The 22571-nt window shown below is 43.3% G+C and overlaps 1 protein-coding gene across 1 annotated transcript in view; it reads left to right on the top strand.

Annotated features, from left to right (window-relative positions):
• Window positions 1-22571, top strand: part of TMEM65 (transmembrane protein 65) — a 76770-nt gene that overhangs the window by 51801 nt on the left and 2398 nt on the right. The window contains exons 3-6 of the mRNA XM_033929747.1: window positions 6808-6875; window positions 11823-11877; window positions 16602-16644; window positions 20364-20469. Of these exons, the coding sequence (XP_033785638.1) occupies window positions 6808-6875; window positions 11823-11877; window positions 16602-16644; window positions 20364-20469 (272 nt within the window). The remainder of the gene's footprint in view (window positions 1-6807; window positions 6876-11822; window positions 11878-16601; window positions 16645-20363; window positions 20470-22571) is intronic.

Genomic DNA, 22571 nt, shown 5'->3' on the forward strand with positions numbered 1-22571 from the left:
GCATGAGGAAAAGTCTCCAGCGTGAATAACATCTCGGGGCTAGTAGTAAATGCATAGTGCCACATGGCGGAAATGTGTTGGCAGACTTGGTTCCAAAAAACTTACATCAAAGGTCAGGTCCAGAATTGATGGCTCAATGTAGCCACAGGGTGATGACACTTGAGACATTGGTCAGTACTGCTTAGCTTTGCTCTGTATAAATACGCCGGAGATCTGTATAGGTAGAGCAGAAATTTATAGTTCATTTCAATTAGTGTCACCTGCGGCGTAATGTGTGCTGTCCGGTGAAGGCGTTTCTTGAGTATGGGACCAGTAATCACACAATTTAGATCCCCAGACCATTTGGCTGTGTAGAAGTCATAAGGAAGCTCCCCCAGGCTCTCTTGAAGGAACCTATGATGGAACTGCAATGGGATCTGGGTCTGAGCAGACAAACTTAACGCCTCTGAAAGAAACTCCCGTCATTGGTCAGTAAGATTGTCCCGAGGTATAAACCTCGCATAAGAAGACATCTGAGTGTAGGAGAACCAATCCTTAGTTGTCCAATGTAGATCTACTTGTAATGCAGAAAACGTATCTAAAGAGCCCATAGACTTCACAACTGCGTGGTAGTGGTCCACCACACCGATGAGGGGAACTGGGACGTTCCAGGTGGAAAATCTCTGTTGTCCAAAAATGGCAGAAAAGGCGTTGTTGTATGTGGAATCTGTAGAGTTTTACATAAGCTCCTCCACACAAGACGCAGAGGCTTGAATAAAGTATCTCCCATAGGAGGAGGCTGCACTGGGAGGCGCCTGGTGTGTAAAAGGTAGCTAAAATGATGGGGTTCACATAAAACAAGTTCAGAAGTTGTTGCTGAGAAGTGGTTCATACCCCTGAACCAATCATTTAAATGTCTCATTTGACAGGCCTGAGAAAACAACTTTAAACTCTGCAGTCCCAAACCACCCCGGTCCTTAGGCCTCATCAGTGCTAACAATGATAATCTAGCACGTTTCCCATTCCATAAAAACAAACTCAAACTTCTCCCCATTTTCTTATCATGTTTAACAGATAGCAATACTGGAAGCATTTGAAATACATATAGCCACTGAGGCACCAACACCATATTATATAATGCAATCTTTCCCATTAACAAGAGGGAAAACCCTTCAAAGATGCAAATTCTGTTTAGTAAGGGTCACAAGTGGTCCGACGTTCAAAGAATACAATTGTTTAAGGTCTACCGGAATCTTTATACCTAAATAGGTCAAAGAATCAGACGTCCATTTTAATGGAAACTCCCCCTCCAATTGCAGGGTATATCCGGGGATAGAGGTAATACTATAGAGTTTTGAGAATTTAGAACCAGCCAGAATACATACTGTATTCATCTAAGAGTTCCAATACCTGAGTTAAGGAGGCCTGAGGATCTGCTAGCGTCAACAGCATATCATCAGCAAACGCCAGAACACGCAGTTGAGAGGTACCCTCTGGAAGACCCCGCAAATCCTCATCCCGCTTAAGGGTTCTCAAAAAGGGATCTAAGTATAACAGGAACAATAGGGGTGAAAGGGGGGCTACCCTGTCTCATCCCTTGTGCTATGGGGAATGGCAGGGTCCTTGTGCCATTAACCAAAATGCAAGCTGTTGGTTCTGTGTATAATAATCGCACCACCTCCTGGAACCATCCTGTAATACCCATATAGGTAAGAACATGAAATAGATACCCTCAGTTGACCTGATCAAAAGCTTTAGCAGTATCAAGACTCACAAGAATCCCTTGGGTATGAGTCATATGGGCTCTATGCATAGCTGTTAGCAATCTACGAACATTCATCACAGAGTGTCTCTTCTGTATGAAACCCATTTATTCAGGCACAATTAACAAGGCTAAACGATTGGCCAATATTTTATCTAAAATTTTGATATCCACATTTATAAGGGAGATAGGGCGGTAAGACTCAATGTCAGTATTTGGCTTCCCCAGTTTTGGAATTAATGTGATATATGCCAAATTTGCACCCTCTGAAAATCTACCCTGGGACAATGCTGCAGCATAATAAGCCTCCAGCAGGCCACATATTTGGGGGAACAATAATTTGTAAAACTCTGAGGAGTAGCCATCAGGGCCTGAGGTAGAGCGATTCTTGAGTTGCTTAACTGCCACCTGAAGTTCTTGTCCTTGAATTGGCTTATTTAATTGGAAATGCATTGGAGAGGACAGCCAAGGGACCCCCGCACTTTCCAGATAGTCTCCCACATCTGGGCCCCGATCACCCTCCACCGAAGAGTAAAAGGACTTATAGTGATGAAAAGAGCGATCAGCTATCTCAGCAGTGGCAGTTACTGTAGTGCCTGCCATCTTTAAGATGCAGGCATGGGATGTATCGATTTGAGCCGTTTAGGTGTAGTGAGGGCTGCCAGCAACCTGCCAGGCTTGTTTCCATATTTATAATAGTGAAACCAAGTATGGTACAAAGATTTTTTTCGTACATTCGTTGATGAGTGTATCAAGGGCCACCTGAGCCGACACAAGCGATTCTCAGGAAGAAACCGTGGGTTGAGCAAGGTGTGTTTTCTTCAATGCAATACATTCTTTCTCTAAGCACATAATGCCCTGTGCAACTTGCCTCCTATGTGCCACCACATAAGAAATGATGTCTCCACAAAGGACAGACTTTGCAGCCTCCCAAAACAAAAGTGGCGTCTCCCTGTGCTGTGCATTGAACTTGACATACTCCTCCCATTTTCCAGTGATATATTTGATAAAATCTGGGTTATTAACCAAATAGGAGGGAAACCGCCACCCACCCTGGAAACAAAAGGAGTCCCCCAGAAGAACATCTACCCATATCGGATAATGACTTGACACAGAGAGGGGGGCCAATCTCAGAGGAATGAATAGAATAAAAATAGGCAGAAGAGATCAGTATATAATCAAGTCTAGAAAAAGACTGGTGAGCACGAGATTGGTGGGTAAAATTCTTCTCATTAGGGTGTAAGAGGTACCAAAGATCAATCAAATCCAGGGCGTTGCACAGAAATGGGAGCCCCCTATTCAAACTAGCATGCAGCGAAGGCCCCAGCCCCGTTCTGTCTTGGGCTTGATCCATTACTTGATTAAAATCACCTAAAACTATCAATGGTTGCATCTGGTCCTTAAGACAAAGCTGAGCCAAGGATGAAAAAAATTTACGATCATATTGATTAGGTGCGTATGTAACTAACTTGGCTGGACAGAATAATATGACAGAAAAGATATCTACCAGAGTCATCAGCAACGAGCTGTTCCACCTTCCCCGGGAACCCCTTTCTCACCAATAAGGCTACCCTCGCTTTTTTATGAGGAGAGGAAGCAAAGAATACCTGACCCACCCACCCCTTCTTCTGTTTGGGATGTTCCTCATGGGTAAGTCGCGTCTCTTGTAGACAGGCCAAATCTGCTCCATGAAACTTGAGCCTATTAAAGATCTTGGTTCGTTTAATTGGGGAAGTTGTGCCATACACATTCCAGGATAAAATTCTGAAGATCTTACCACTCAAAACCCTTCAACAAACATTTTAACACAACAACAAAAATAATAAATCCCCCAGGTGCCCAGCCCCCACCCAAGGGAAAGCTCCACAGAAACCACACCAAAACAGACCCATGACCATAACATAAAACATACCCCATAGGCACTCTGGAACACAAAACGCATTGCAGATCCCAAACTCCCTTCCCCACAACCCTCCACCCTTCCCCAACCCCTTCCCCATTACCTTTCCAGTCCCCCAAGGCATTGAAAGCCATCCAGCAGCCCAGTGGAAGCTGGAAAGCAGATCACGGTACTAGTGCCATCGGTACCCAGCCCCTCCAAATAACAATTCATTTTCACACTATGTAAGAGAGCAGCGCATACAGTTCCAACAAACCAGCAGAACCTTCATTTTCAGCCATATAGAAGTTCCAAGCATTCCTCAAGTAGGTGATTGGGGAGAAGCCTCCATAGTTTTAATGAATTCTCCCGCTTGTGCCACTGACTCAAAAACATGCCACTTGCCTTCGTTTTGAATCTTCAGAACCGCCGGGTATAAAAACATAAAATGGCGGTTCTGATCCACCAGCTTAGAACAGATCGGGTAGAAATCTTTCCTTTTTTTCAGACAATGCTGCTGAGTAATCCTGCCCAATCCGAATAGGAGCAGACTCATATAGCAGGGACTCCTTTTTCAAATGATAAGCTCGGAGAAGTTCAATTTTGTGGCAATAATTATGGAGCTTACTGATCCGTGGGCACGGATCTTTCCCAGTACGAGGCCCCACTCTGTGCACGCTTTCAAAGTGTGCCGGGCCTAAAGATGAAGGCATGGGCAGTTCACTTGCAAGCCAAGATTCCAACACAGAAAGTAGAACCGAGTCCACTATCGTTTCAGGAAACCCAATAAAACGTAAGTTTTCCCCGACAGGATCTATTCTCCAATTCTTCTAATTTATCTTGGTGCTGGCGCAGCTGAGTTTTAATAAGCGCGACCTCAGTTTCGGTTGCATGTGCACCATCCTCCACCGTGGACACTCTGCTCTCCAGTTTGGTAACCCGAGTTAAATTATCTTCCAAAATGGACTCCAGTTTTGCTAGTTGTGTCGAACGTTGCTCCATGCTGGGACTTAAAGCCTGTGAAATTAGCTGTTTTAACTCCGTCAAAGTCTCAGTAGTAAACTGGGTTAGCTCACCACGAGCTCTCCGCCATCTTTTGCTCTCCAAGTTTGCCCTTGTCTCGGTCTTTTTTCACTGTTTTAGCTGCCATAACTGAGTGATTCTTAGCCAAATACCTGTCCATACAGTGGCTATCAGGAACAAGTGCAATCGAGGAGTCCAAGCATGCTGATTCTCTCACTAGAAAATAAAGTAGGGGATAAGGCTCTGGAGCTGGCAAGGCAAGCTGCTTACCCACTCACAGCATCACGCGATCTCCTAAAACTAAAATTTTAAATAGTACAGGAGTTCCAAACTCTTTTTTTTTTTTTTACTGCTTGCTCCACTTCCGTTTTATTTCATTTTTGATAAGAAGAAAAAAAAAGTTCACAGAAAGTATAGAAAAGTGCTTACCTAATGTTTCACCATGGTGCATTTCCCCTGACCCATGCACATAAACATTACCAAAGTTAGATTTGGCTCAGAGCAGCAAGGTTTTTATAGGCGTGGGTCCGTGCATGTTCTTCTTCCGGACCGTGCTTGATGTACTGAACCTAGGAGGGGATAGGACTTGGCAGAAGAATGTGCACTGACCACTGAATACCTCTCAACACCTTATAGCTGCTGCAGCTACCAACACCATCAGGCCCTGGACTAGGTTCAGCTTTTGTTTCCTGTGGGCAAGGGAGAATTGAGGAGAGAGGATTTTGGGGATAGCTGCTGCTAATTGTTTTTGAGTTTACTATAGTATATTCAGGGATATTAACTATAAGCCCAAGGTCAGAAAAAGTCAACAATATCAAATTATGCAACTGACCTAAGTTGGTTACAGAACCTATGGAGAGTGATCAAAATTGAAAGTATATACTATACAGTGACTTTCAAGTACATCAGCAAGAAACATCTATGTGAAATATTTTTGAAATAGAGCTAAACACTACCTCTTGGAGTTAGTGATCAAAGTTTTTATAACATAACAATGACTGGAAGGTGAACTCTTCACCCAAGGGAGGTTTTCCAGCCTTCCTTAAAGAGTTTCAATATCTCTGAGTGTTTTTATAAATTCAATTTTGATCACTCTCCATAGGTTCTGTAACCAACTTAGGTCAGTTGCATAATTTGAAATTGTTTTTGAGTGGCAGGGCTTGGGCTTCCTTCAATCATTACAGCTCCTGGCTTCTGCCTTCCCACTGTGTTTTTCTGACCTGAAATATAACATGTGTGGTTAGACAAATAGACAAATGATCCATCTTTCAATGAAAGAAGCTCTTGCCTACTGTGAAATATCTAAAAAGGCAGAATACTTTGGTTTGGAATTTTGTAAGCCTGATTATTTTCAAAGCATTTACACTTATAAATTGCATGCATGTGTAAATAGTAGTTTCAGAATGATATTTACACAAGGAGGTCCACTTCATGCAGAGATTTCAGGGGGACATGGTTTTGGGCATGCCTTGGGTGGGACAAAAATCTATACACATTTTTTGTTTTAGAAAAGAAATACATGTTTATGGGGAAAAATTTCCCTGTTGGGTTTTATACCATCAAAGGCCATGTACAGATCTTAAACAGCACTAGTTTAGGCCTGGACTTAATCTCACTTTTATTTCTCCCTCTAAAATGAAAACTAAAATAAAATTATGGTCTCCTTAGTTACCTAGTGGCACTTAACAGTTCTGAGTTTGAAAAATGATACAGCTATGTGTAGAAGTGACACCACATGTGGTAGCTGCAGAGTTTGTTGCTCACCTGTGCATGCCTGTACATACACACTTTTGCATGTCATTAGGAGTATTTTTGTGGAATTAAGCATGTCTGATTTGAGTGTTTGAAACTTTGCCCTTCCCCCTTTTATTAAACCGCAATAGCGCTTATTAGCGCAGGAAGCCGCACTTAATGCTCCACGCTGCTTCCGACGCTCATAGAAACTGAGCATCAGGAGCAGCATGGCGCATTCACCGCAGCTCCCTGCACTAATAACCACTATCATGGCTTAGTAAAAGGGGGGGGGGGGAAATGGATTAGTGTTCTATATAGAAAGGGCCTTTTAAGTCACTTAAACTTCTAAGCTCCTGTGATTTGTCAGTTTATTGATACCAATGCATTTTTACGGTAGTATTCTCATTTTTATATGACTTATCTCTTTCAGTGTTCATCCACAATGCATTGCCTTTCATAGGTTTTGGTTTCTTGGATAATGCAATTATGATTGCTGCGGTAAGTTTTTTGTTTATTCTCCCCCCCCCCCCCCTTGGACTTGTTGAAAGAAATAAACTTTATGAAAATTAGAAATTCTGTCTATTATATTTGTAAGAATCATATGTGAAGCTGGGGAGGCTAGCACAAAATGCAAATGGGATAGGGAGAATGCACCACAGGGCCTAGGCCAGTAAAAAAAAAAAAAAAGTCTTAATTTCTTTGTTGAATTAGAGGGCGAGACAATGAACAAATTCCTGTGAAAGGGGTGAGACTTGGAGCATGGTTGGATGTGTGCCTGGTGGGAGTGGAACTTGGGGGCAGAGCCTTAATGTGACGGACGTATTGGCAAAGATCACCAGCCTTCGTTATCAGCATGAAGGAGAGATGTGTTGCCACCTTCTCAGGTCTAGGGGGATACTTTGGCTGCTGCTCCATCTTCCATACGCAACATTGCTGCAACCATGTTTTAAAACTTGCATCTGGTTGTGCCAACCTACGTTCCCTCATGTGAGCAATTGCTCATACATTTTAGGAATGTCGCTCATAGATTTTACATGGTCACTCACAAAACAACTTGCAAATCTAGAAAATTGTTAGTTTTTTAAAAAAACTTGTTTCTTACACGAAAATTTTTTTTTAGAATTTTGCACACTCTTGGCCAATCCTTAGAGTATTGGTGCAGACCTCATGATAGTCCCTTGTTTGGATTATTTTTCCCCTATATGCATCACTGGGACAAGTGAAGTGATGCGTAGAAAAATAAACCCAACTATTTAGGTACACAAGTATTTGGAGTCATTCTGTGGACAGTACATTGAAATTCTTAGCTCAGTGTGTCACGCAAATCGTAAAGCAATTCTGTTGCAAAGACATAGGATTCTGTACCAGTGTAGCCGAGAAAGGAGCATAACAATGAAGAGTTGCAGATTTTGTAAATGTTTAAGTTGGGGTGAAGTAATGCCTGCATATGCCTGTTGCAGTAATCCAAATGGGATATCACAGTGGCATGAATAAACTGTATGGAGTGAAGCAAAATCAATGAAATTACACAGACAGTGGATAGTACAAAGAGTACCATCACTTCAGAGATTTACCTTTTGAAAGGATAGTTGAGAATCTAACCAGATGCTGAAATAGCGAACAAATGGAATGATAGGGAGACCAAAAAGGACTGGGTTAATCTTCAATTGTGAGAGAGACAAGTCTTGCCAGAATTTAACACCAATTTATTGGATACTAACCGGGAAGTAAGACTAGTCTGTAAATATTGAAGATTAATCCTACGTAGAGAGATAGGAAAAACTAATAAAACACCATAAGCATTTTGAAATATCTTAATACTGAATGATTTGGATCAATGTGCTAGTGGATTAATGAAAATGCTGAAAAGGAGGTGCGAGAGCATGGAACTTTGTGGTATTCTGCAGGAAAGAGAGTAATGGGTTGAAGACCCTGTTGAGTGGACAGTAAATGACTGGCTTTTTGTTAAATGAAAAAAGAGAACCAAGCCAGAACTGTTCCAGAGAGGCCAATAACTGGCTAAGCAAGTAAGTGGAAGAGAGTGGTCAGCCAAACCAAAAGCATCAAGTCTACAGAAACAACCAAAGCGATGTCACCATTATCAAGTATTGAGGATATGTTGAAACCCTCAGCTCACATGTATGGCGCAGCTAAGAAAGCAAATAAAATGTTAGGAATTATCAGGAAAGGAATGGAAAGCAAAGATGAAAATATTATAAGGTCCTTGTATTTGCTTTATGGTACAGCCGCACCTCAAATACTGTGTGCAATTCTGGTCGCCATATCTCAAAAAAGATATAGTGGAATTAGAAAAGGTACAGAGAAGGGCGACGAAAATTATAAAAGGGATGGGACGACTTCTTTATGAGGAAAGGCTAAAGTGGCTAGGGTTCTTCAGCTTAGAGAGCAAGATAGCTCAGGGGTGTGCTGGTGGATGCATCACTGAAGCCATCTGCACAGTGCACAGCAGCCTCGAAAAAAGCCAACAGGATGCTGGGCATCATAAAGAGGGGCATAACAACCAGGATGCGGGAAGTCATCATGCCATTGTATCGAGCGATGGTGCGTCCACATCTGGAATACTGCGTTCAGTATTGGTCGCCGCAGCTCAAGAAGGACATGGCGGTACTTGAGAGAGTCCAAAGGAGAGCAACGAAACTGGTAAAAGGGCTGGAATACTGCCCATACGCCGAGAGGTTGGATAGGCTGGGGCTCTTCTCTCTGGAAAAAAGGAGGCTCAGGGGAGATATGATAGAGACCTTCAAGATCATGAGGGGCATAGAGAGGGTGGATAGGGACAGATTCTTCAGACTGAAGGGGACAACTAGTACGAGGGGGCATTCGGAGAAACTAAAGGGAGATAGGTTCAAAACAAATGCAAGGAAGTTTTTTTTCACCCAAAGGGTCGTGGACACTTGGAATGCACTACCGGAGGAAGTGATCAGGCAGAGTACGGTACAGGGATTCAAACAGGGATTGGACGGATTCCTGAGGGATAAAGGGATCGTGGGATACTGAGGGAGGAGCTGGGATGTAACACAAGTATAGAAAGCTAACCAGGTAATAAGTATAGAAACCCAACCAGGTCGTGCATGTGCAAGACCGGAGGGTTAGGACTTCGATGAGAAGATAGGACTTCAATGAGAAACCAAGGTGGCAAGGGAGCCCCTTCTGGTGATTCAAACAGGTCGTGACCTGTTTGGGCCGCTGCGGGAGCGGACTGCCGGGCAGGATGGACCTATGGTCTGACCCGGCGGAGGCACTGCTTATGTTCTTATGGGTGATACAATAGAGGTCTATAAAGTATTGAGTAGAGTGGAAAGGGTAGATGTGAATCATTTGTTTACTCTTTCACAAACACTAGGACTAGGGGACATGCAATGAAGCTACTAAGTAGCAGATTAAAAAAAACAAACAGAAAATATTTCTTCACACAACGTGTAATTAAACTCGAATTCCTTGCCAGAGAATGTGGTGAAATCAGCTTTGGGGGGGGGGGGGGTTATTTGGAGCACTGATTCAGAAAATTGCATTGGATAAACCGCATCAACTCTAGTTTCTTAGATTATAGTTGAATTTATTAATATATTTTTACAGCTATTTAAAAGAGCCAGTCATGAACATTGGGCAAAAAAAGATTGGCCTTCAAGGGAATATATGGTGGAGGACAAAATGTAATCAGTGAACCTTTGGTAGCATAAGAGAGAATCATACTGTCACCACTACATATAAAGTTAGGCCTATTGAAACAATTTGTAAAGGCTTTGAATAAACACGGTTTGTGCATTGAATATATAGCGTATGTTACCTGGACTTACCATGGAAAAAATGAAGGCAGGAATTTTCGATGGTCCACAGATCAGACAATTTATAAATGATCCACATTTCATAGCATCAATCATTTTGTTCTTATTGTGAAAAACTTGCTTGGCAACAAGAAGGCAGACAACTACACACAATTAGAGGATATGCTCTTTCATTTTAACAGGCTTGGCTGTAATATGAGTGCTAAAAGTCCATTATTTGTACAGCCACTTAGATCGTTTTCCAGAGAACCTTGGTGACTTAACTGAAGAGCAGGGTGAAAGATTTCACCAAAACATAAAAACTATAGAAACCAGATACCAAGGAAGATGGGATGCACACATGATTGCAGACTAATGTTAGAATCTTATGTAGGATTGTCCTGGCAGATCCCACTCTTGGAAGTTTTACCAAAGGAGCTTCTTGTGTATCAAATGTCAGGAAAATTTGTATCATAAACTTGAATTTTGGTATGAAATAAGTAGATTTTCATGTTGTACACTTTTAATTTTGAATATGTTTCCTTCATGCTTAAAAGATATTAATTTAAATGCTACATTAAAATATCCTGATTTTTTTAATGGGTGAGCAGAGTGGTATATGGCATATGTTCTGTATGTCAAAAACTAGAGCTGATAAAGAGAAAACTGTTGTGCCATTTTTGGAATCAGCAAATCAAATATACCCAGAAACAGGTCCAACATTTGAGGCACCAAAATGAACATTGGCCAGAGTAATTTGCATTCAGATTTCTTGGCTGTTCCAGAGTCAGCCAAAACAACTGGCCAACAGCGACCCACATGGTCTTAATGACCATGTTTTGAGCATCTAGCCCTAAGACAGGAGTTCTCAACCCAGTCCTCAGGACATTCTCAGCCAGTCTAGTTTTCAGGACTTCCACAATGAATATGTGTGAGATGATTTGCATATATTGAAGGGAGTGCATTCAAATTTATCTAATTCATACTCACTGGATGTCTTGAAAACCAGACTTGGCATGGTGTGTTCTGAGGACTGGATTACTGTAAGGAAAAGCAAGCAACAGGCTAGCCTGAGGAGAAATAATGCCCTGGGAATCTTGAAAGAAAGCAGTAAATTGCAATCTGCTCTTAAGCACCAGCCTATTTCTTATCTAAATTACTCTCTCCAGAGAAGTCATAGGCATTTAGAAACAGTTCAAAAAAGTAATACCTTCAGGGCTGGATACCTGCTGTAAAGTTCTTCCTCAATATTACGGTACATCAAATAAAGCTGAAGAAAATTTAAAAAAACTTAAAGTTTATTAATACAAAACAAACTAACAAGTGTTTCCAACACAGTGGAGAATAAAGTTATCCTTTAAAAGAATGGAGCTAAATGACAAAAGGTTTAAGAAACCTCAATTACCATATGGAAATTGTATGTTGATGAAATTATAGCATTTCCCCTTCCCACTAAACTGTGATAGCAGTTATTAGCGCAGGGAGCCGCGCTGTATGCTCCGTGCTGCTCCTGACAATCATAGAGTTCCTATGAACACCGTGGAACATTCAGCGCTGCTCTCTGCGCTAATAACCGCTATCATGGTTTAGTAAAAAAGGGTTTTATTGTTTGGGGAATATTGGCATAATTGAGAATAAATGTTCTGCTTTCTCTTTCTAGGGGACCCAAATAGAATTGTCTATTGGAGTAATTCTAGGAATTTCAACTATGGCAGGTAAGTAACATAAATCACTTACTTGCATGACAGTATTTATCAAGTGGCTAATAAACCTGTTTTATTTTCCAGAAATGCTTGGAATGCATCAGGAATATTTTTTTCTCATTTTCAAACGTTGCAATGTCCAGGAAATTTTTTAAAAAGCTTCACCTCGTTTGTAATTCGATCTCTTTCTCCGAGGGCTGTTTTTCTTTAGGGATGGTTATGTATTTATGTATTTTTTTTTCTGGTCCTCTGAGAGCAGGGTGTGTTTGAATACTGGATTGTTTCCATTCCTGGATTTTTGGCTCAAATGTTTTTTGAAGTATACTGTAAAAGATGTTTTAAAAGCTATAGATCTCACATACAAGAATTTGCTTGCTGTACATACATTCAGGTGGTGATTTAGTAAAATATTTCCTATGTTAAAAAAGGCCTTATCTTGCAATACTCAGAGCCTTATTTCATAATGTTAGTAGTAAATTGATATACAATGGAGAAACAGCTTCTGATTGTTTTATTGATTTTTCAGCTTAATTAGAACTGGTCTCTGTTAGTACTATAATGATTTTTAAGAGTGAGCAATATCCTGGGTGTTAGAACAGCAGGCAGAGAGCCAACTAAGCTGGGGTTCAAATTCTCCTTCTCTTATTGTGTTTCCCCGAAAATAAGCCCTAGCATGATTTTTAAAGATGCTCTTAACATAAACTCTACCCCAAAAATAAGCCCTAGTTAAAATCGACTCCCAAAGCCCCTCCTGAATGTCTCCGACACTCCCTGACTCCATCCCTGACACTAGTGCTGCCCAATTCACTGGCAGCAGCCTTCCCCCCCCATGTGCAGCATCTTTCCTCCCCTCTCACTCATCCTCTTGTGCAGCATCTTTCTATCCCTCCCTCCCATTCCCTGTGCAGCAGAACCCCACCGACCCTCCCACCGTGAGACTAACATACTGTAACTCCGAGGCCTCCAAAAGCAGTGGCAGCAATGCTCTGAACAGGCTGCTTTGCGGCATTCCCCGCTGGGGCCTTCTCTCTTCTGCGTCACTGCCCATTCAGAGTGCTGCTGCTGTTTTTGGAGACCTTGGAGGTATGGTATGTCAGTCTCATGGTGGGAGAGTCGGTGGGGTTCTGCTGCACAGGAGGGACATGGGCGTGATTGCAGGTGCTATCGGGGTGTCCTGGGGCACGGTTTTGAACCAGAATTCATTAATATGATATATGAAGCATATTTGATTAACAGCGGTCGCATGGAACCATTGGAGGTCATGGCGAAGCTTGTGCCGGAGGGGGGGGGTGTCTCTCACCCTAACAATGCAATTCTCCCTCAGCAGAGCCATGTGCAATAGATGGGGGTTCAGTCAGAAGAGGACTGGCATGATGATTATTTTTCCATGTCTTTACTTTCCCAGACTGGATCCTCAGTAATAGGTGATTCTGGTTCATGTCTGAACAGGTGGAGGCTCTGAATCTTGGAGAGAACTCTCAGCATTTTTGAAGATAATTAGGGAGTCTCTTCAAGAATTAAAGATACTCTGCAAATCTCAGCTGTACAGTGCTTGCTTATAAGCAGCATTAAGGCTCAGACCACATTCTTTCCCTATTACCAGAGGCCTCGGTTACACCCCCTCCTCTGCAGAATCATTTTCTTTTAGCGGGGAATTTTGGGTATTAAATCTTTACTGGCCTTTGCTTAATAAATAATTTTTAGGATCAAGTTATTTAGAAGTCTGAAAACATAATTTTAACTTAGCTAAGTTTGCATCTTCATTGACTCGGAGTGCATTCATTTGAATATTGAACGCTGTATAGCTACGAGTATAAATAACAATATAAAGTTGACCATCTTTGGAAAGAACATTCCCTATTACCAGGACATTACTAAAATGTTAACTGACCATTTAAGGTCCCAGAGGAGGCATGGTAGCCAGGGTCATTGCAAAACTTTGTCCGATGGATGCTGATTTTAACCAGTTATTTATTCCACTGAAGATAGATTCCCTGCTGGTGTAGGTATCCAAGTGTACCTCCCTGCCCAGGGATGGTTGAATGGTATTGAAAGATACCCAGAACCTCAGGTTGGATTTTGTTCTCTAGAAATAATTTGAGGTCGCAGCTTTGGGACAGAAAGCAGTGGCAACAACATCTTACTTTGCACGGGGCAGGGGACTCATTCTCCAAGGAAACTCTGAGCAAGTTACCCTTTAAAGGACAATTGCTCTTTAGAACTGGACAATCTCATGGCAAATGTGCAGGATTGAAAGCCAAAGTCTTTACTAGACAGCAGACCGAGAACCCCCTAGAGGGTCACGTCGAGGTAATTTTCGTAGCTCTAGGCATTTTCGCCAGTATTTGGGAGGACCATTGGTCCAGAAATCATTTCAAGGCTCGCAACAGATTCAGAGATGCCAGTTGCCCCCAGTCTTCAGGATCCCGCTCCACTGCTGTCCCCAAAAAGCAGTTATGACACCAGGGTAGAAGCTGGACCTCCAAAGATCGGTGGGAGGTTAACTGTCTATTGGGAGGTGTGGGTGGGGATTACTTCAGACCGCTGGGTACTGGAGATTATTCAGGAAAGGTTACAAGCTTGAGTTCTTTCATCCCTTTCCAGACCTTTTTGTGTATTCTCCCAACAGGGAACCAAAGAAAATGGTCAGAGTCCAAGTGACTGTGCAGAGGCTACTAGATATAGTGACCACAGAAGCCATACCAGAGAAGAATCTGGATTAGGCAGATACTCCATATACTTTATAGTGCCCAAAAGAGACTAAGACTGGAGGCCAATTCTGGATCTCAGGTCAATAAATGTGGTCCTCAGATTACCCCGCCAGGGGAATTTCTTACCTCTGGATTTGGCAGAGGCATATTTGCACAGGAAGTTCTTATGGTTCCATGTTCTGGAGCAGCACTTCAGTTCTCGGCCCTGCTGTTTGACTGGCCACAGCACCATGCATCTTCACCAAGTAGTAGAGCATTATATGATGCGCCATACAATGTACGACAATACATGGTGTGGTAGGATGAAACACATCAGTGTTTGAGAGTCGAGACAGTGGTGGGTCAGTGCCCTTTCTCAGAAGGTCTGGGAAATTTGGGTTGGTGCAGTCTCCTAGAGGGTAAAGGGAAGCTATGGGTTTTTATTGCCTTGAATTCAGTAGACCACCTAATGATCTTATGTGGGTCAGTAGTTCCAGAGACGTGGTAAATATTTTGAGTAAGATCTTCGGACGTTCTCAAGGAGGATGCTAACTGAGAGGAACTTGGTGGAATTAGTTCTGCCTCTTTCTCTATTTAAATCCGTGAAGCTTCTAACCTGCAGGATGGGTGGAACTTGCTCCCATACTCAGCTGAATGGTAGCATTCAGAAATCAGCTGCTCTTTTAATAAGTCTCAACCAGTCACCGAGGTGTATTATATTTTGTTCCCTTTTTAATAATGCTTAATGAATGAAAATTGCATGCTTTTTAAGTTAAATTTTCAGGACCATTTTTAGAGAGGATTTATCTTTTGGGAAATGCTAAAGATGCTGCTGGAATTCAGGACCAGTTTCTCAAAACTAAAATCGGCCTTCAACGTGCTCATTAAACTGGTTCCAGCCGGTTTAGCGTGCATATATTTTAGTGGCTAATTATTAAAACGGCTTTACTATGTTAGTTTCTGAATTTTCTGGCAGTCTCCGAGCAATTCTTTATAATCGCTGAGTGATTCTCTGTGTACCACGTTTGTGGCTAAAATTTACTGTCAGGTCTGAACTATCATTGCCTTACTTTCTGATCAGTGCCTGAGCATTGATTGGCTCAGGGACTGACAGGAAAGTAAGGTTTGACAGCTCAGATCCCACGTAAGTTAAAATAAAAAAATATTTAAAAATTGAATATCGGCAGGAGAGATACCCATTCTCTCCTGCCTCATTGAATAATCACCCAACACTGCTAAGCCCCGCCAAATTAAAATAATTAAACAAAAAAACAAATTGTGTAACGCAGCAGCAGAGATTACACATCTGATCTCTTTAATCCCCTGGCACTGCTAACTTCCCCCCCCTCCTGCCACCATACAACGCTCCCTCCCCCCCCCTCCCCGACACCACCCATACCTCTGACAATCCCCTGCTCTGATTGGTCCAGGTATTTTAAGTCCCCTCCTATGGGAGGAGCCTTAAGCAACCTGAGCCACTTAAAGCCTTAGGCACCTCCCCAGCACATGCCAGGATGCACCGGGGAGGGAAAGGCCCATCATTTTGAAGAGACGGGTCTGCTGGCCAGAGGGAGTAGACATCCCTCCGGCCAGTTATTGTAAATAAGGTAAGGGAAGAGGGGTCAAGGTTGTGTGTATGTGTGTGGGGGAGGGTTGCTTGATTTTGGCGGCCGGAGGGAGTAGACATCCCTCCTGCTGATCTTTGATTTGTGGTTTGTTTGTTTTTTGCATTTATTCTGCGCATGTGCCCATCACTATCAGCGATGGGCACATGCAAATTTAGTGAATCTTCGCTACTCTCCGCCAACCTCATTTGCATGTGAGGTTTTTGGAGAATGACTTGCCTTTTTCAAGTTGCTACAATAACTGTTGTGAGAACAGCCCATCAGATTTTACCACAAAGTATTTTTTAAGAATCTAGCCCTCAGTCTTTGCCAGCATGTCAGTTTCTTTAATCTGGATTGACTTTTGATACTCGGATACTAAAAGATAACAAAAATCTTAATTGGAATATGCTGTTGACAATCTGCTTCTTTAACATTTCAGCTGCTGCTTTGGGAAACCTTGTATCAGATTTAGCTGGATTAGGGTAAGTTTAAAGTAATTTTTAAAAAATAGTTCATAGCTTTTAGCAAGATCATATTCCTATTGTAGGTGTAAAAAATAAAAACCCATGTACATCAATCCTAACATTTCAAACAAACTTAGGACTCCTTTTACAAAACCATGGTAGAGGTTTATGAGCGTCTGAGCATTTATCTTGCCGGTTCGCAGAAAAACCTCTACTGTGTTTTTTTTAAAATCTTGTGTTATTTTGGAAAGTTTATTTATATATATATTAGGTATTTATATACCGCCTATAAGTTATCTAAGGTGTTTGCAATCAGGTACTTAAACATCCCAGGACAAGCAGGTAGCAGCATATTCTCATGTATGAGTGATGTCATCCACGGAGCCCTGATGCAGACAACTGCAAAAGTGCTTTCGCTTTAAGAACTTTAGAAAGTTCGTGACTGACCTCACCGCACATGTGCGAGTGCCTTCCCATCTGACGCAGGGCACGTGTCTCCTTAGTTCTCTGTTTTCTGCCGAGCCACAAAGTTGTGTTAGTAAGTTCTGTGTGCCTTTTTGCCTTCCCGCCCACAAAAACTTTGATTTTTCTATATCTTCCCTTCGTGTTTTTTCTTCTTTCTTTCTTGCCATTTCTGACGGTGGGGCCTTTGTCTCCGCCTCAGCCCTCGGGTTTTGATTTGGCTGAGGCAGATTTCCCTCCCATGTCCTGCCCATTAACCGGCTTTAAAAAGTGTGGCAGGTGCCTGCGCACTATTTCTCTTAATCGATCCCCACAAGCGGTGTATCCAGTGCCTGGGCCCAGACCACCATGTATAGTCTTGCTCATGCTAGTCTACTCTTTGGAAGCGTCCATCAAGATCATCGTTTTCATCAGAAACAACTCTTTGGTACCATGGATGCATCACAGTTATCTTCGACACTGACTAAGCCCTCGACATCTAAGGCATCACCATCGGCAGAGGTACCTGCTTCCATGTCGGTGTCAGAGTCTATAGCTCCATCAGGTAAGCCAGCTAAGAAGTCACCAGCTTCCCAGACGGAGTCTCGGGCACCGAGTCAATTAGTAACGGCCAAGCAGAGACATTTGATGCCGCTCACGTCCACTTCAAGTGGTGCATCTTCTTCAATGTCATCCTTACCGGAGCGAGCTGCGGCACCAATGATACCGGCATCTACACCCCAAGTATTGGTGCAGGCCTTTAAAGAGAAGCTCGATGCTCTCTTTGGAGTTTGGGGACATTCAGATGCTCACTCCCATGTTAGCTCCTCCATGCGTTTATGTTCAAGATTTATGTTCAAGATTAGGCTTATCGATTCCTGATTTGACACCCAAGCAAGCAGATATGTGGCAAACTCGTCTCGGTGCACACCTGGTGAGTGCTTTTTATTTTTTAACCTTGACAGTATCCAGTACCAGCCCAGCCTGAGCGTCACTCCATGCTTTTCATCAACTACAAGAAGGTAAACTTTTTATCAGCGCATCCTGTAGTTTCCAAATTTATGAAAGGACTTTGCAATGTTAAACCACCTCCACCTCGTGTACTGATCAGTTTGTGACCCCTTAACGAACAAATTTCCCTCCGGCCTAATTCACTTACCTCTCCTGGGATCCACTTCGAAACCATGCTGTGAATGAGGAGAAACGCATGCAAATTGGACAGCGACCCGATTCACCACACAAAATTTCACATTGGACAGGGCTGGCTGATCAACGGAAGAAGCGATTTCTGGGGACCAGTCGTTCAGTGGTTTCCAATTGCATATCCTGCTCTCTGCCCCAACTCAAGCACAGATCTCCTGCCTCGAAGTCCTGCCGCCTTGCACTGCCCCGAAGTCCTGCTGCCCTGCACTACCCCGAATCTCCCTGAAGTCCTGCTGTCCTGCACTGCCCTTTCCCGCCCTGCAAGCCTGTGGTTTTAACCCGCTTGCAGGGCTCAAAACTACTAAAAAAAAAAAAGATTGCGGGTCCGATGGACTGAAAGTTGGGAGCAGGAGGAGTGCTCCTGCTTCTAGGCCTCCCACTCCCCAATCAGTGCCTTAGGCCTCTCCCCGTGCATCAGATGATGTGCCGGGGCGGGGCCTAAGGCCGCTATTGGGCGACGGCGGGTAGCAGAGTAGGAGCAGGAGGAGTTTCCTCCTGCTCACAAAGATTTTGCAGCAGCTTAGAAGCAGGAGGAGGGTTGGGGCAACCCTCTTGCTCCCGAAGATGTTGAGGAGCCTTGCCCAAGGAGCAGGAGGGACTGGGCAACCCTCCTGCTCCCAACTATTTTACAGGTACCGGGGTGGGAGGGCCGGGCCCGAATGCTTGGCCCGACCAGGCCGAGGCCGGGGGGGTGGGAGGCCTAGGAGCAGGAGGGACTGAACACTCCTGTTCACAACTTTTTACTGCTGGGGGTGGGCCGTGCCAGTCGGTGAGGGGGAGGCGAGGGCCGTGCTGCATGCATGCAGCATTTTTTTTTTTTTAACACCAATGGCAGGAGGGAGTTGGTATCCCTCCTGCTTTTTTCTCTGTGGGGAGGGAGGGCGGATGCGGCAGAGCAGGGCAGGCAGGAGAGATTGGGGCCTTGGGCAGATCTCTCTTGCCTGCTCCTGGATTTTCCTGCTCTCTGCCGCCGTTCTCCGCAGTGCAGGCCTGCTTTAAAACCACGTGCTTGCACTGCAGGGAACTGCGACAGAGAGCAGGCGATTCCGGGAGTACACAAGAGAGATCTGAGCTGGACTGAGCCCTGACAGCAATGACAAAAGGCTGCTTCTCCTGTCACTACTGTCAGGGTATGCGCATGAGCGGGGATCGCTCTGGCCGTGGGTAGGGGGCTTGTAGGGGGCATGCTAATGATCGTCCCCATTTGCATGCAAGCCTTTACTGAATCAGTCGGTCGGCATGCAATAAGAAACGGATCGTGCACGGTTTGAAGATTTACTGAATCCTGCCCTTAATGTTGTGCTTGCTAAACTCATGAAGCCTCCATTTGAACCAATGTCTACAGCTCATCTTAAATACCTCACTTGGAAAGTAGTCTTCCTCATTTCTCTCGTGTCTGCTCACAGAGTTGGTGAACTACAAACTTTGGTAGCGAACCCACCATTTATAGTATTCCATCATGACAAGGTGGTACTCTACACCCATCAAGCCCTTCTTAGGCCCAATTTTATTCCTTTCCAGGCTGTACCTTCATAAGTGGTCTTTATTCTTTTTTCAGGTTAATTTGCTTCACATTTCGAGTCCCTATTGTCCTAGCTTTCTTTCTAGTGAGCCTGGTAGCTAGGGATATGCAGATGTGAGAATAGGAACACCTGTTTGTCCTCAGACAAAGTGAAATTACTTGCATGCAGCAGGACAGCAGGCCAAATGTTCTTGCATACCCTCCCACCTCCCCTTGGAGTTGTATTCTTTATGCTGTTAGGAGACTGATCAACCTGAGCTGGACAGGAAGACACTCGCTCATGCACATTATGGCACTGCTAAAAACATCGAACTACAACTTGCTGGGCTCTGTCAGATATTATTACCCAGATGTGAGAGTATTCAGCCTGCTGTCTTCGGAGAACTCCTGCTAAAGATAAGTAACCCTGGGGTAACTGTGTTATACTGTCAAATCATTTCTAACCACGCAAGTGGTCCACAGTCAAGTAAATAGCAGAACAGAAAATAAATTAATTGTTTTTATTATTTTCGTTTGAAGCTAGTTTTAAAACAACTCTGAGATGAGCATGGCAATTTTTTTTTTTTTTCAGTCTTGCAGGCTATGTTGAAGCATTATGTTCAAGATTAGGCTTATCGATTCCTGATTTGACACCCAAGCAAGCAGATATGTGGCAAACTCGTCTCGGTGCACACCTGGTGAGTGCTTTTTATTTTTTAACCTTGACAGTATCCAATGGTTGAATTTAATACTTTAGAAAAGGAAAGGAGTTCATGTAAAAGGGCTTTAGATGCAATTTATGGGCATTTGTAAGTCCCTGCGTCTCACTACTTATACATGGTACTGATAGTGAAGAAGAGATTCTCTTTCTCAAAGGACCCTCAGCCACAAGAGGGCATCCGCTCAAACTCAGTAGCGGGAAATTTTATGGCGACACCAGGAAATATTTATTCACCGAGAGAGTGGTTGATCCTTGGAACGAGCTCCTGGTGCATGTGATCGAGGCAAACAGCGTGCAAGAATTTAAGAGCAAATGGGATGCCCATGTGGGATCCCTTAGAGGGTTAAGCCAAGGAAACCTGTCACCAGGAGTGGGATCCCTAGGATAGTAGACTTGGGGGTGGGTCAGTAGAGTGGGCAGACCTGATGGGCTATGGCCCTTATCTGCCGTCATCTTCTATGTTTCTATGTTTCATGTCTCTCAGCCAGCACATAGCTCTGATATCAGAGCAGTTGTACATTCTTTTTGGGATGCATCTATAATTTTTTTGAGAGAATAAATCTGATGAATTTCTGAACTTCCTGTGCTCTTTCTCCCTGGTCGCAATACAAGCCTCAGGATAGGAATATCTAGATCTGTATATGAGAAGAGAGAATCTTGGAGTGTGTCTGAAGATTTTCAGGTTGGAAATCTGGTAGAGATTCCAAGAGAATGGGATGGAGTGATATTCAAAACCAGTTATAGTTTTGCCAGCAGCTAATGAATGCAAAATTGTTTTTGTAGACTTTGAAAAGGTTGTATAGATGGTATTGGGATAGTTAAATTGCTATATACTACTTGTATAATTGTTGACAAGGTGAGGGCAGACCTAATAGTTACTGCCACTACAGTAGACTCTCGGTTAACCTGCACCCATGGGGATTGATAGATGCTGGATAAATGTAGTTTCTGGTTGCTTGAGAGTTACTATTAAAAATAGGCCTAGCTAACTGTGCCATATCATAAACTGTGCCATATCATAAACTGTTCCAGACAAACTATCAGGCATGTGATAGGCATTGTCATTTAAAGTATTAAAGTACTTCAGTATTTCTTTGATTTTTTATTTATTTATTTTTTGCTGGTTGCTTGACAGTTCTGGTTAACAGAGTCTACTATACTTATTTCTATAGCACTACTAGATGAATGTTATCTTGAGAGTGATATAACAGTGCAACAATAGTAAAAATGATTAGTATCAGAAATATACATATTAAAACAGTACAGTAAACCATTTTTCTTGTACAATCCCACTCTGTTCCTGGACAAGTGGGTTATGCATCCCATCTCTAGAGAACTCCTGTAGGAAGCTTCATTTATATATTTTTGACCCTCTCCTCTTACCTCAGGACTGCCCTCTGACTCCCAGTTGCTTCCCTACAAGTGAGATAGTAGGAGCTAGTCTTATCTGCTTGTGTTTATTTTCAGTGTTTACACAGCAGAAGTTCCCTGCAGGGACTGCTATGGCTGCGGAAGATTGCATACTTTGTGGGTAAAGTCTGCTTCCGGGGGGGTTGGCTACTCTACAGTGCTCCCAACTGGACAGCCTGCATTCACAGATTGGGGCTCAGGGACCATTCCCTCAGGAGCTTGGCTCACCCCAGGTTCGCCCGCTAGTGGGTTTGAGCGCAGGCTGCATGGAGTTGTATCCAGGATCGGGACCAACTGTTAGTCTACCCTTTTACGTGTGCAGCATTCTTTGAGTGCTGTAGAGATCTCTGGCTAAAGCGTCGTGCCAGCGTGGCAGTCAGAAGACCAGCAGTCCAGGTTCCAAGACTTGTTGAGGCAGAGGATCTCCCTGTAAGCTGTTTTAGCTTTCATTCTGCAGCTCCCAGCACACAGCATTGCACAGTGAGTAAGAGGCTGACAACCTGTTAACATCGATTTGGGGGATCTCTGTTTTTTAAGGGTTTTGGGAGTAAACCCCACACCAAAAATCCTAAAATTGCTGTGTTTGGGGGGGGGGTCATTGTGGTTTTCTTGGGCTGTTTTATTAGTAAAATAGCTCCTGTGACGGCCATCTTGTAATTTCCAGATTTA

The sequence above is a fragment of the Geotrypetes seraphini genome, chromosome 2, assembly GCF_902459505.1.
Source record: "Geotrypetes seraphini chromosome 2, aGeoSer1.1, whole genome shotgun sequence".
NCBI lineage: Eukaryota > Metazoa > Chordata > Amphibia > Gymnophiona > Dermophiidae > Geotrypetes > Geotrypetes seraphini.